This window comes from Gobius niger, assembly GCF_951799975.1.
Source record: "Gobius niger genome assembly, chromosome: 2".
In the NCBI taxonomy this organism is placed as follows: domain Eukaryota; kingdom Metazoa; phylum Chordata; class Actinopteri; order Gobiiformes; family Gobiidae; genus Gobius; species Gobius niger.
The window spans coordinates 46,255,776-46,269,749 of NC_136853.1; the positions used below are offsets into that span (position 1 = coordinate 46,255,776).

The following is a 13,974-nucleotide window of genomic DNA, read 5'->3' on the forward strand; positions in this document are numbered from 1 at the left end:
TACCCAGGATGCTCGGGAGTCCCATGATCTACTACGAGGCTTTTGATTGGTGGAGCTTCACGTTCCCACACGTGTTTATTTATTGTGATGGAGAAAACATATTATAAACAATGTATTCAAACATAATGCAGGCAGATAGTAGGCAGATATCCATGTCTAACACTTATGCTCCCACTTTCCATTCTGAGAAAACATGGCATAACTTTTCACTGTTCTGCCGATGACGGTCAGATCTCTCTGCCTTTAAAGACGGGTGATCCACATGCTGTTCGGCCCCTCCTCCACTGCATCAGCGATATCAAAGCATGGACGGCCCTTCACTTTTTATGCCTAAATCAGAACAAAACTGAAGTCATGGTTTTTGACCCTCCTGACCTTGGCTTTTTGTCGGATTCTATCAAGCCGGTTGTTTCCAATTTGGGCGTAAGAGTCGATCCTGAACTCAAATTTGAGAAACAAATCAACGCAGTCGTTAAGTCCAGTTTTTTCCACTGAAGAAAACTGTCGAAATTGAAGTCCATTTGATCAAGGCAGCATTTTGAGACTGTAACACCTGCCTTTGTGACGACCAGGTTGGATTACTGTAACGGCCTTCATGCCGGTGAGAGCCAGGGGGCGCTCTCTCTCTCGACTGCAGCCCGTTCAGAACGCTGCAGCTCGGCTTTTCACTGGGACTAGTACAAGACTTGTACAAGGACATCAGTTCATTTTGAAAAGGAACAAAATTGGGATTTACACTCAGGAATCTACATCTATGTAAATACAATTTACTACAAATTATTATACATATATTCTATCTTTTTGTCTTTCATAAATACTCCAAATTTGACACAATTATAATCCAACATGGGCACATTGTTCTTTACCTTCAACCAATCGTATAACTCAACCCAAAATTTCTTCACATTTCTACATTCATAAAATAAATGTTCTTGAGATTCGACATCAATTTGAGAAAATTTACACATGTTATCTTGAAATTGGTATCATTCATGGTTTTAAAGTGCGCTTCTTTCACTTTAGGTAGGAGCGGAAATGATAAATATCTGGATCTTATTATGCAATTTTCATTTTTTGACCACCGTAACTATGCGTGATGTCATTGGAAAGGCCTTTCTTGTTTCCTCCATAGGGTGTCCTTGTTCGACTACCAGGCCATGTGTAAGATGCACTCCCACTCCGTCAGCAGTGGACGTCCTCTCCTCAGCGTGAGCACGATTTATCTCCATCTATTTTCCATGTGTTTCCGTTGACTCTGCTCATAAATGTGTTTTCTTTCTGCAGCCGCTGTACGGTTTGGCCTCTGCCCTCAAGTGGTTTCTCTCCAACTTCTTGCTGTAAGTGTTGCTATTGGAAACTGCGCGTCCACAGTAAACAGGATGGTGCTCGAAGATCGCACTCACTCAAAAAGCTGTTAAAGAGGGAGTGTTCTGCTTTTGTCAGTCCCACAGCACCAGTCTATATCACACTACAATGATGACAAACCTTCTGTTGGTCTGTAAATGCAGTAAATTAGAATAACTGCCTTGTATAAAATGTCTCTCTCAAAATGGCTGTAGTGAATGTCTTGAAATAGGCCTCTGTCTCTTTAAGAACCTCTGAGCCTTTAGACACGCCCCCTCCACACGCTGTCTGTGGCATCAGTGGGGAGGGGGTTCTGCTGAGGAGCAGTGGTTGGTTACTCGGCTGGTGACCAAAGCTCGGAGGCGTCTCCAGGAGGTGGGGGCGTTCCTAGGAGGACTCGGGCAAACCTATCCCTAAAATGGCCGCCATCAAGCAAAAATTCTACCAAAATGTGGCAAAAATTCAACAAAAATGTGACAAAAATTCAACAAAAATGTGACAAAAAAATAACAAAAATGTGACAAAAATTCAACAAAAATGTGACAAAATTCAACAAAAATGTGACAAAAATTCAACAAAAAGTGACAAAAATTCAACAAAAATTCAACAAAAAAAAGACAAAAATTCAACAAAAATGTGACAAAAATTCAACAAAAAAATGACAAAAATCTGACAAAAATTCAACAAAAATGTGACAAAAATTCAACAAAAATGTGACAAAAAAATAACAAAAATGTGACAAAAATTCAACAAAAATGTGACAAAAATTCAACAAAAATGTGACAAAAATTCAACAAAAAGTGACAAAAATTCAACAAAAATTCAACAAAAATTCAACAAAAAAATGACAAAAATTCAACAAAAATGTGACAAAAATTCAACAAAAAAATGACAAAAATCTGACAAAAATTCAACAAAAATGTGACAAAAACCTATCCCTAAAATGGCCGCCATCAGAGTTTTTACAGATTACTCAGAAATACCTGAATGTGCCAAGGCAACACTTCAGCCATGTTTTTAATGAGGGAATGACAGAATAACATGATGGAAAGCTTGAAAAAGTCCATTTTGCATAATACCCCCTCTTTAATTAACAAATGAACCTAATATTATAGGTTCAAATGGACACAAATCTCGTTTTTCTTCATTTTCCTTCCTTTTTGCTCTATTAATAATCCACACAACCATGTAAAAGTTGTGCAGCTGAAATCACCAGCTCTTTTGGACATTAAATGGACACAAATGCCAATAACTGCTTAATAACTTGCGGGGCCATTATAATATCCCCCTGACACGGAGTTGGGTCCCTGCCCAGCTTGAAGGCAATCTGTTCGCAATCTGCTTGGGCTTTTGATGGCCACTTCATAATCGTCCCTCTCCTCCTCCTCCCTCCCCCTCTCTCTTTTTGCAGGTTTCTCTTGGAGTTTAATATCTGCAGCCTCTGGCACACGGAGCCTTTTGCTGATGGTGAGCTCATTCCACAAAGTGTGTTTAGTTGCCGTGAAGTCTTGCTAAGCATCTTTCGCCGTGACTCACACTGTTGCAGCAGACGTCTTTAGTTACATACTATTACAGTCTAAATACTCCCCCTTTAATGTTTGCTTTCTCTCATGCATGTTTTCATCTTCTTAATCAGATTGCGAGGCTTAAGTCGTTTGCTGTTTCAGTCTGATACGCCCACATGACAGTCATCGCAGCTGAACGGCAAAATGTCTGATTGCGATTGTGAGCTTTGATTCAAAGTACTTAAAGGGGGAGTTCTTTACTGTGTCATTGTCCTTTTTTAAAATCTATTAACCTTATTAGAACAATGGGCCTCTTACACACAACACGAGGGGGCGCCATTGCTGTAGTACCTCCATACAGCCGCTAGTCTCCCATTGGAATGCATTGCACTTTAGACACGTTAGAAACAACTTTAGATATTCCTCCTGAGATAAGGCTGGGTTAGGCGCAATTAAAGGGACCAGACAACATTTTAGAAATCTCGTACTAATGATGTCACGCGAGGGCGGAGTCTACAGTGAAGAGCTGGGGAGGAGGAGTCTGTAAATCCGCCGTGATTTCCCCCTCGAGCGAGGTCATTGTGGCAAACGGGGAGGAGTGAGGAGGAGCTGTCTATTATATATACAGTCTAAGAAATCTCCAGTTCTGTACAAGATCCTGATTTATACATATTAAATCTTGTATTTATTAATTCATTACATAATTCAACATACACAGTGGGACAAAAAAATATTTGGCCGATATCCAATAAGAAGTCTATAGCGTACTGACCAAATACTTTTTTGCCCCACTGTAAATATACAGTAATTATAACAAATTACAGATACCGTGTTTATTCAGAAATACGTTGGCCACCCGCCTAAACCAAATGCATTCTCTCCTCTCCTCCTTTTGTTTCCCTTATGTGTTTTTGTCACTTTTTTATTACTTTTTTGCTGGATTTTTGTAATTTTTTTGCTGGATTTTTGTCAATTTTTGTTGGATTTTTGTCACTTTTTTGCTGGATTTTTGTCACTTTTTTGCTGGATTTTTGTCATTTTTTTGCTGGATTTTTGTCAATTTTTTGCTGGATTTTTGTCAATTTTTTGCTGGATTTTTGTCAATTTTTTGCTGGATTTTTGTCAATTTTTTGCTGATTTTTGTCACTTTTTTGCTGGATTTTGTCAATTTTTTGCTGGATTTTTGTCAATTTTTTGATGGATTTTTGTCATTTTTTGCTGGATTTTTGTCACTTTTTTGCTAGATTTTTGTCATTTTTTTGCTGCTCTTTTGTCATTTTTTTGTTGAGTTTTGTCATTTTGCCGCTTTTTTCTGTCACTTTTTGGCGCTTTTTTGTTTTCGTCCTCATTTTCTTCTGGTTTTTTATCGCTGTTTTGAAGAAGCTTTTAGATTTGGAGAACTTGAAGAACAGGAGAAAACATGTTCAGGTTAAGAGGTTAATATATTTAGTTCACAGTTTAAGCTGAATAACAGAAATGAATGCACTGAATTTCACCTGAATCTCCTTAATCCTTGTGTAACGAGAGCTGATTCTCCTGGTGCCCAGAGGTTTATGCGGTGCTTGAGCACAGTTTGAGAAACACTCTTTTCTGTATTAAATCAAATGCTCCACACCTTCACTGAGGGATTAGTGCCGCTCCCTGCACACGCTAATTGCTCTTATCCACATTGTTTGTCAGAATGTTACAATTCATTGTGCTCATTATCCTCCGCCCCCGAAGCGCATTATTATGTTTTTGTTTATTTTTGTCTGGAAACTCTGCGTTCCGTCCTTAATTAAATGCAGAAGCTTTTCCTAGTAATGCTCGAAATGTAATTAAATCACTTATTGTGCGATATCATTGTTAATATTGTGGATAATGAACCAGTTTCCGGGATCTCTGTCCTCCCACTCACATTAATGGAAGACGGCGTTATGTTAATCCTTCTTTGTTTCCCTTTCAGCTTCTGTCCATAAGAAAAAGGGTGAGATTCTGCAGCCGTGTGAGACCGAGTACCCGAGCTTCGTCTACGAACCGTCCGTCAAAGAAACCAACAGCATCATCAAGTGCGGACGCTGCCAAAAGTGAGCGAACCCTTCCCTCCAGCTCCTCCATGTGCATCAGTGACACTTCTATTCTAACCGAACAACTAACATTTTACTGTGAGACAGAGCTGGCGTGAAGGTTTTAAGCTAACGCTGCAAAAGGTAATTTACTAGATTAGTTTAGATGTCTCAATTTGAGCATAATAATCCAAATTTTAGTTGTTTTGACTAGTTAAGATTTAGTTGGGCATTTGATCTAGATTATTTCACGTGTTCTGAGATGTTTCTGACTCATTTCAAAATATTTCGCCTAGGGCTGTGCAATTAATCGAAATTCGATTACGATTTCGATTACAACAGTAAACGATTACAAAATTAGCATAATCGCAAAAAATCGATTTTAATTTTTTTTTTTTCAATTTTTTTTTTTTTTTTCAATTTTTAAATTTTGGGATTTTTGTCACTTTTTTGCTGGATTTTTGTCACTTTTTTGCTGGATTTTTGTCACTTTTTTGCTGGATTTTTGTCACTTTTTTTGCTGGATTTTTGTCACTTTTTTGATGGATTTTTGTCACTTTTTTGATGGATTTTTGTCATTTTTTTGATGGATTTTTGTCACTTTTTTGATGGATTTTTGTCACTTTTTTGATGGATTTTTGTCATTTTTTGATGGATTTTTGTCATTTTTTGATGGATTTTTGTCTTTTTTTTTATGGATTTTTGTCACTTTTTTGCTGGATTTTTGTCACTTTTTTGCTGGATTTTTGTCTTTTTTTTAATGGATTTTTGTCACTATTTTTGCTGGATTTTTGTCTTTTTTTTAATGGATTTTTGTCACTATTTTTGCTGGATTTTTGTCATTTTTTTGATGGATTTTTGTCACTTTTTTGCTGGATTTTTGTCATTTTTTGCTGGATTTTTGTCACTTTTTTGATGGATTTTTGTCACTTTTTTGCTGGATTTTTGTCACTTTTTTGATGGATTTTTGTCACTTTTTTGATGGATTTTTGTCATTTTTTGATGGATTTTTGTCACTTTTTTGATGGATTTTTGTCACTTTTTTGATGGATTTTTGTCACTTTTTTGATGGATTTTTGTCATTTTTTGCTGGATTTTTGTCACTTTTTGCTGGATTTTTGTCACTTTTTGCTGGATTTTTGTCACTTTTTTGATGGATTTTTGTCACTTTTTTGATGGATTTTTGTCACTTTTTTGATGGATTTTTGTCACTTTTTTGCTGGATTTTTGTCTTTTTTTTAATGGATTTTTGTCACTTTTTTGATGGATTTTTGTCACTTTTTTGCTGGATTTTTGTCTTTTTTTGATGGATTTTTGTCACTTTTTGCTGGATTTTTGTCTTTTTTTGATGGATTTTTGTCACTTTTTGCTGGATTTTTGTCACTTTTTTGCTGGATTTTTGTCACTTTTTTGATGGATTTTTGTCTTTTTTTGCTGGATTTTTGTCACTTTTTTGCTGGATTTTTGTCTTTTTTTTTGATGGATTTTTGTCACTTTTTGCTGGATTTTTGTCTTTTTTTGTTGGATTTTTGTCACTTTTTTGATGGATTTTTTTAAAGGCAACAAATAATCGTTTGAATAATCGTGATTACAATTATGACAAAAATAATCGTGATTATTATTTTTTCAATAATCGAGCAGCCCTAATTTCGCCGTTGTTTCAAGTAAGTTTCTTTGCCAGTGGGGTAAGAAAAATGGTCTTGTCCCATTGGCAGTTTTACTTTCTTGTTTCAAGCGATATTTACCATAGAACCGGTCTGAAATGTCCTCAAACAAGCAAAGTAATCTTGGTCAGATCAGGAAAAACGGGCAAAGCTAACTGTGGGCTAGCGCCACTTAAACAGCATTTACAGCCAAGTTTGAGTGAAAACAATTATCTCCATTGTGTAACTTGGACGCACAATCTCCCTCTGTCCCTTAATTGTCTTTTCCATCAGCGTCGTCTTTCCTCTCACGGAAGCAACTCGTTCTTTTGATCATTTCTGATACAATCGTCCAGAATAAAACCGTGTCCTTTTCTCCAGCGTCGATCTGTTTCGCTGTGAAAGTAATGCATGTTTATTTTCAGAGCGGAAAAATAAGCCGGGATAGAACGAGCTTCCCGGGGAGAGGCATATGCAGCCTGGGCGCGAGATAAGGACGGAAAGTGTGTCTTCAGCAGGGGCGTCGGACTGGGGGGGGTAAAGGGTGCTGAGTACCCGGGGCCCAGAGCAGGGTGGGGGCCCTAAAAAGTACTGCAAAAAGCGTTCTGTATTGTACTTTCTAAGTTTCCTCATTATTGATACTATAAGAATCGAACACAACTGGGCTGAAATACAACGGCTGCTACACAGAATTTTGCACAAACAATAATGATGGATGAATTTAAAAATGTGCCAAATGGTTCTGCCGGCTTCAAATATGGTGCGAGACTAAATGAGGCTGAAGCACTGGAGCTTTTTTGTTCATGAGACACATATAGTATATTTCATTTTAATGCCTACTTTAAAGTCACATTTTTTTGATGGATTTTTGTCACTTTTTTGATGGATTTTTGTCATTTTTTTGATGGATTTTTGTCATTTTTTTGATGGATTTTTGTCACTTTTTTGATGGATTTTTGTCATTTTTTGATGGATTTTTGTCTTTTTTTTATGGATTTTTGTCACTTTTTTGATGGATTTTTGTCATTTTTTGATGGATTTTTGTCTTTTTTTTATGGATTTTTGTCACTTTTTTTAATGGATTTTTGTCACTTTTTTTGATGGATTTTTGTCATTTTTTTGATGGATTTTTGTCATTTTTTTGATGGATTTTTGTCACTTTTTTGATGGATTTTTTTCACTACCGGGACTGAAGATTATTCAATTTCTGTAACTGAAGCCGATCCAGATGAAATTTCAAGTCAAACATCGAGTTCACGACAAACAATAACAAAACAATGAACTAAGTATCCAGGACTAATCTAGATTTTTTTGGTCGCTGTATGTAATAAAGTTATAATAGAAAATAAATCAACTGCACTGTCAAACCACTGTTATGTGGTTAAAGAACAAGAAATATGAGGGGGGTCCAAAAAGATAGTTTGTACCCAGGGCCCAGAATTTGGTGCTTACGCCCCTGGTCTTCAGACTCGCAGGGGAGAGAGCGAGAGGGGAGGGGGGTAGAAGATCGAAACTGTGGGAAATAAAAGTGAAGAAAGTACAAGGATACCAGTGTCCTGTAAGAGCAGACGCTGTCATTTCTTAGACAATATTATCCACTGAATCAACGTTCTGACAGATGTGACAGCTGGATGAAGGAAACGTTCACGTGTAGAGTCCAAAGAAAGGGCGCCTGGTGTTAAACAGCGCTTCTCTTGGGTCCTCATGGCGGGAGCTGACGTTGAATCCAAAACAAACTTTGTAAAGCGGATTCCCGGTGGCGGTTTTGGCCCGATCGTGTTCACTCGGCTTAATCCCCGTGTCCACATGTAATTACTGAACTCTCTGGGATCACGTCAGCATTATTAGATTTGATAAACCAGCGGATATTTTTGCAGTTTATCTCAGTGTGGAAAAACGGTGAACTATCCCTTTAAGTTTTACTTCCAGAGGAGCAGGAGATGGATTTTTTGGAATAAAATGCTCATTTAACTAGAGACAGGAAGATACAGGGGCCGGCTGGTGCTGTTCTACAAGTCTGTGTGGGACAAGGCCTCGTGGAAGACCCAGGACACGCTGGTGGGACTATGTCTCCGAGCTGGCCTGGTGTGGCCTCAGGGTCAGAACAGCTGGAGGAGGTGTGGCCTCGGGGTCAGAACAGCTGGAGGAGGTGTGGCCTCGGGGTCAGAACAGCTGGAGGAGGTGTGTGTGGACCGGGAAGTTTGGGCATCTCTGCTGAGACTGCTGCCCCCACGACCCGGCCCCGGATAAAGCAGAAGGAAATGGATGGATGGATGGATGTGTAGGGCTGCTGCTGACAATTAGTACAATAATCAATAATTCAGCGATTGTTTTTTAAAGTAGGCTAATCAAACGCTTGTATTATGTTTTTTTGCTAACTATAACTTGTGCCATAACCCGAGCTAAGTGCCTTCACTTCCACGTAGCTTGTGTCTCGGGTGCTTGTGCGTAACCGCGGTGCTGCCGTGATGCGTGAGTTCTGCTTTACACAGTTCGTTTGCTGCTTTATTTTCAATGAAACATTCGGACTTGTTGTAATCTTCTCTGTAAAAGCCGCCTCTGCTCCTCCTGCTGTTCTACCATCGTTTTGATCTGCATGGCCGTCCTCTGCCTCTGTCTTCGTGAAGGTAAACACTGAGGGGGAGCTTTTGGAGCTTAAAAACTTCGCTCCAAAGAGTTTAATTTTTTCCAGAAAATGCTGTGATCCACGTGACGACGCCGGGCTGGGCATCTTTAACCGTTATCTCTGCAGAAGAATTCAAGAGTCTAAGTTTTTGACTGACAGGCTGTGGGAAGATAAAAGACAAAATTTACCCCCACAATAGTTTTTCTGTGCATAAATCCTATTGATTAACTTCTTAATCAATAGGGCCAGTGTAACGCCTCATTTGAAAGACCTACAAAACTAAATTGATCTTTTTCCTCACATCAGATTTTTTTTCATCACTTTTTTTGTCGGGCAGTCGTCTCTTTTTTGTCAAATTTTCGTGACTTTTTTGTCACTTTTTCGTCAAATTCTTGTCACTTTTTCGTCCATTTTTTCTACGTTTTTCGTCAATTTTTTCTCACTTTTTTGTACATTTTTTGTCACTTTTTCGTCAAATTATTCGCATTTTTTTTTCAATTTTTTTGTCATTTTCTGTAAATTTTTTGTCACTTTTTCGTCCATTTTTTCTAAATTTTTCGTCAAATTTTTGTCATTTTTTCACCTTTTTTCCAGACGCTTTTGGACTGGGGGTAAAGCTGTGCATAAATCCTATTTATTAACCTCTTAACTCCCGCCTGAACCGAGAGCATTTTCTCCAGTTCAGCTTTACCCAAATCCTGTAGGCCAGAGTAACGCCTCATTTGAAAGACCTACAAAACTAAATGGATCTTTTTCCTCATAACAGATTTTTTTTCAGCACTTTTTTTGTCGGGCAGTCGACTCATTTTCGTCAAATTTTCGTGACTTTTTTGTCACTTTTTCATCAAATTATTCACATTTTTTGATTAAATTATTGTCACTTTTTCGCCCATTTTTTTTTGCAATTTTTCGTCAATTTTTTGTCCTTTTTTTTTCTTTTTTTTCTCATTTTTTGTCACTTTTTTGTCCATTTTTTCTAAATTTTTCGTCAAATTTTTCTAAATTTTTCGTCAAATTTTTCTCACTTTTTGTCAAATTTTTGCTACTTTTTTGTCATTTTTTTGTAAATTTTTTGTCACTTTTTCGTCAATGTTTTCTCACTTTTTTCACATTTTCATCCTTGTTTTCGTCTCATTTTTGTCAAATTTTCGTGACTTTTTTCTCACTTTTTTGTCAATTTTTTTTTCAAATTTGTCATTTTTTGTAAATTTTTTGTAACTTTTTTTGTAACTTTTTTGTCAAATTATTCACATTTTTTGGTCAAATTCTTATCACTTTTTCGTCCTTTTTTTCTAAATTTTTTGTCAAATTTTTGTCACTTTTTTGTCATTTTTTGTCACTTTTTCACCAATGTTTCCTCAATTTTTTCACATTTTCCTCCTTGTTTTCGTCTCAGTTTTGTCGCTATTTTCACACCTTTTTTCCAGAAGCTTTTGGATTGGGGTAAAGCTGGAGAAAATGTGCTCGGTTCAGTCAGGAGTTAAGGGGTTAATATTGCCTGCAGGTCACAGACTATCCACCAGGGGGTTGCTGCAGCGCCCTCAGCACCCTGGGTTCCCACGGCAATTATTCAACTATTTAAATACATATTAACTTGATTTTAAACCCTTTTTTTCAGCCCTTAAGCAGCATAAGAGGCAATAACTTTACACATGGGGGTCTCGAGTTGTTTCCTTGTTCATTTTTGGGGTCCCAGCCGAAAACGTTTGGGAACCTCTGTTTTAGGGAACATGTTCTATATCTCTGGTATTAAAACATTGTAAACTTGCAAAGCAGAAGCATCAGCATCAATGTCCTCACTCGGCTCCTCATGTTTGTCTTGCGTCTTGCTGCCATCTAGTGGTGACTCTCCTTACATCGTGTCTCTCCCTGCAGGATGTTCGTGGTGCAGCAGATCCCGGACACAAACCTGTTACTGCTGGTGGTTCAGGCCGACTGCGACTGCTCCAGGCAGTACTCCCCCCTCACTCTGACCCCTGCAGAGGTCAAATATATCCTTCAGTGGTGAGAATGATGTCGTTTTAGTGAATGAAGCGCTTCCTCACCGTCCCCTCGAGTAACTGTTCCTTTAAAGAGGGGGTGTTCTGCTTTTGTCAGTCCCACAGCACCAGTCTATATCACACTACAATGATGACAAACCTTCTGTTGGTCTGTAAATGCAGTAAATTAGAATAACTGCCTTGTATAAAGTGTCTCTCTCAAAATGGCTGTAGTGAATGTCTTGAAATAGGCCTCTGTCTCTTTAAGAACCTCTGAGCCTTTAGACACGCCCCCTCCACACGCTGTCTGTGGCATCAGTGGGGAGGGGGTTCTGCTGAGGAGCAGTGGTTGGTTACTCGGCTGGTGACGAAAGCTCGGAGGCGTCTCCAGGAGGTGGGGGCGTTCCTAGGAGGACTCAGGCAAACCTATCCCTAAAATGGCCGCCATCAGCCAAAAATTCAACAAAAATGTGACAAGAATTCAACAAAAATGTGACAAAAATTAAACAAAAAAATGACAAAAATTCAACAAAAAAATGACAAAAATTCAACAAAAATTCAACAAAAATGTGACGAAAATTCTATTAAAATGTGACAAAAATTCAACAAAAAAATGACAAAAATGTGACAAAAATTCAACAAAAATGTGACAAAAATTCAACAAAAAAATGACAAAAATGTGACAAAAATTCAACAAAAATGTGACAAAAATTCAACAAAAAAATGACAAAAATTCAACAAAAATTCAACAAAAATTCAACAAAAATTCAACAAAAATTCAACAAAAATTCAACAAAAATTCAACAAAAAAATGACAAAAAATCAGCAAAAATGTGACAAAAATTCAACAAAAATTCAACATAAAAATGACAAAAATGTCACAAAAATTCAACAAAAATGTGACAAAAAATCAACAAAAAAATGACAAAAAATCAACAAAAAAATGTCACAAAAAATCAGCAAAAATGTGACAAAAATTCAACAAAAATTCAACAAAAATATGACAAAAATTCAACAAAAATGTGACAAAAATTCAACGAAAATGTGACAAAAAATCAACAAAAAAATGACAAAAATTCAACAAAAATGTGACAAAAATTCAACAAAAATGTGACAAAAACCTATCCCTAAAATGGCCGCCATCAGAGTTTTTACAGATTACTCAGAAATACGTGAATGTGCCAAGGCAACACTTCAGCCATGTTTTTAATGAGGGAGTGACAGAATAACATGATGGAAAGCTTGAAAACGTTTGCATAATACCCCCCCTTTAATGACAAACTTCCGCCATGTCCTTCACTGCATCATTATACGACTTCTTCGCCCTTTAAGTTGTTGATTCTTAATGGCGCTGCACATAACGCGTCATCCAAATGTGATCGAATGAGGTCCCAGAAGATCCGCCGGCGCCCGGAGTCGTGCCACGCCTACCACGAGCAGGTTCGAGATTCACTCTGGTCCGATTCCCATTCGTCCGTCCTGACTTCCCGCGTGATTTCGGTCAACTCTGGTTTCTTTCTTTTCCCCGCAGGAGAACGCCAATGACTGCGGAGGGGCGGCGGCGGCGTCTCTGTCGGCTTCGCTCTTTCTGCTTTGTCTCGTCACAGCGGCCGTCGCTTCTTGATGACGGATCGTTTGAACATTTCCACAGACGTTGACAAATGCAAAGACCTTCATCGAGGACCTGCATGAGCTGCAAAATGGCAACCGCAAAAAAAAACCATCACTCTGCTTCAGTGACGGACATGTCGATTCTGAACTCCAACGTTGCCAAACCTCTGGATCACCGACATCGTGTGTTATGTTTTAACGAAGGAAGACAATTAAAGGAACAGGCCGGCGTTTTTCCACACTGAGATATGTTCTTACCTGAGCTGTGACGAGTTCTTTAGGACCTGTCTGATCTTCAGTCACGTAAACACAGCGCAGACGGCGTTAGCATTTAGCCTCTCCCTCTCTCCTCTATAGCTCCAAAACAGGTCAAGATAGAAGCTACCAAGCTCTTCCACGTTTTCCCTATTTAAATATGGTTACGTGAAGTGTTCCACTACAAAGTACAATTACACACAATTAAACAATGTGGATTTTCTAAGCGGATAAAAGGGGGGACTATATTGTAAGGCGTAATAATACCAGGAGTAGTTCGAAATCCGCACAGTAAAGTGAAGATTACTGCGCGGATTTTTTACATTTTGTCAAATTTTGTCAATTTTTGTCAATTTTTTGTCATTTTTTTGTCATTTTTTGTCATTTTTTTGTCAAATTTTTTGTCAAATTTTGTCATTTTTTTGTCATTTTTTTGTCATTTTTTTGTCATTTTTTTGTCATTTTTTTTGTCACATTTTTGTCATTTTTTTGTCATTTTTTTGTCATTTTTTTGTCATTTTTTTGTCACATTTTTGTCATTTTTTTGTCATTTTTTTGTCACATTTTTGTCACATTTTTGTCATTTTTTTGTCATTTTTTTGTCACATTTTTGTCATTTTTTTGTCACATTTTTGTCATTTTTTTGTCATATTTTTTGTCATTTTTTTGTATTTTTTTGTATTTTTTTTGTCACATTTTTGTCACATTTTTGTCATTTTTTTGTCATTTTTTTGTCACATTTTTGTCATTTTTTTGTCATATTTTTTGTCATTTTTTTGTATTTTTTTGTATTTTTTTTGGTAATTTTTTGTCCATTTTTTCCTCGATTTATTATAAATTTTTTGTCTTTTTTTTTACATTTTGTCACATTTTTGTCAATTTTTGTCACATATTGTCAAATCTTGTCACATAACGTAGTAATAATACCAGGAGGAGTTTGGCATCCGCGCAGTAAAGTGAAGATTA

At 37.4% G+C, this 13,974-nt stretch overlaps 1 protein-coding gene across 1 annotated transcript in view; it reads left to right on the forward strand.

The window, feature by feature from the left end:
• The window catches only part of cacna2d4a (calcium channel, voltage-dependent, alpha 2/delta subunit 4a), a 305,750-nt gene extending 292,952 nt beyond the window's left edge, over positions 1-12,798 (forward strand). The window contains exons 32-38 of the mRNA XM_079552553.1: positions 1,133-1,208; positions 1,285-1,337; positions 2,756-2,811; positions 4,795-4,915; positions 11,039-11,167; positions 12,513-12,582; positions 12,674-12,798. Coding sequence (XP_079408679.1) covers positions 1,133-1,208; positions 1,285-1,337; positions 2,756-2,811; positions 4,795-4,915; positions 11,039-11,167; positions 12,513-12,582; positions 12,674-12,766 — 598 coding nt within the window. The 3' untranslated portion in view covers positions 12,767-12,798. The remainder of the gene's footprint in view (positions 1-1,132; positions 1,209-1,284; positions 1,338-2,755; positions 2,812-4,794; positions 4,916-11,038; positions 11,168-12,512; positions 12,583-12,673) is intronic.
• Positions 12,799-13,974: the final 1,176 nt, after the last annotated feature.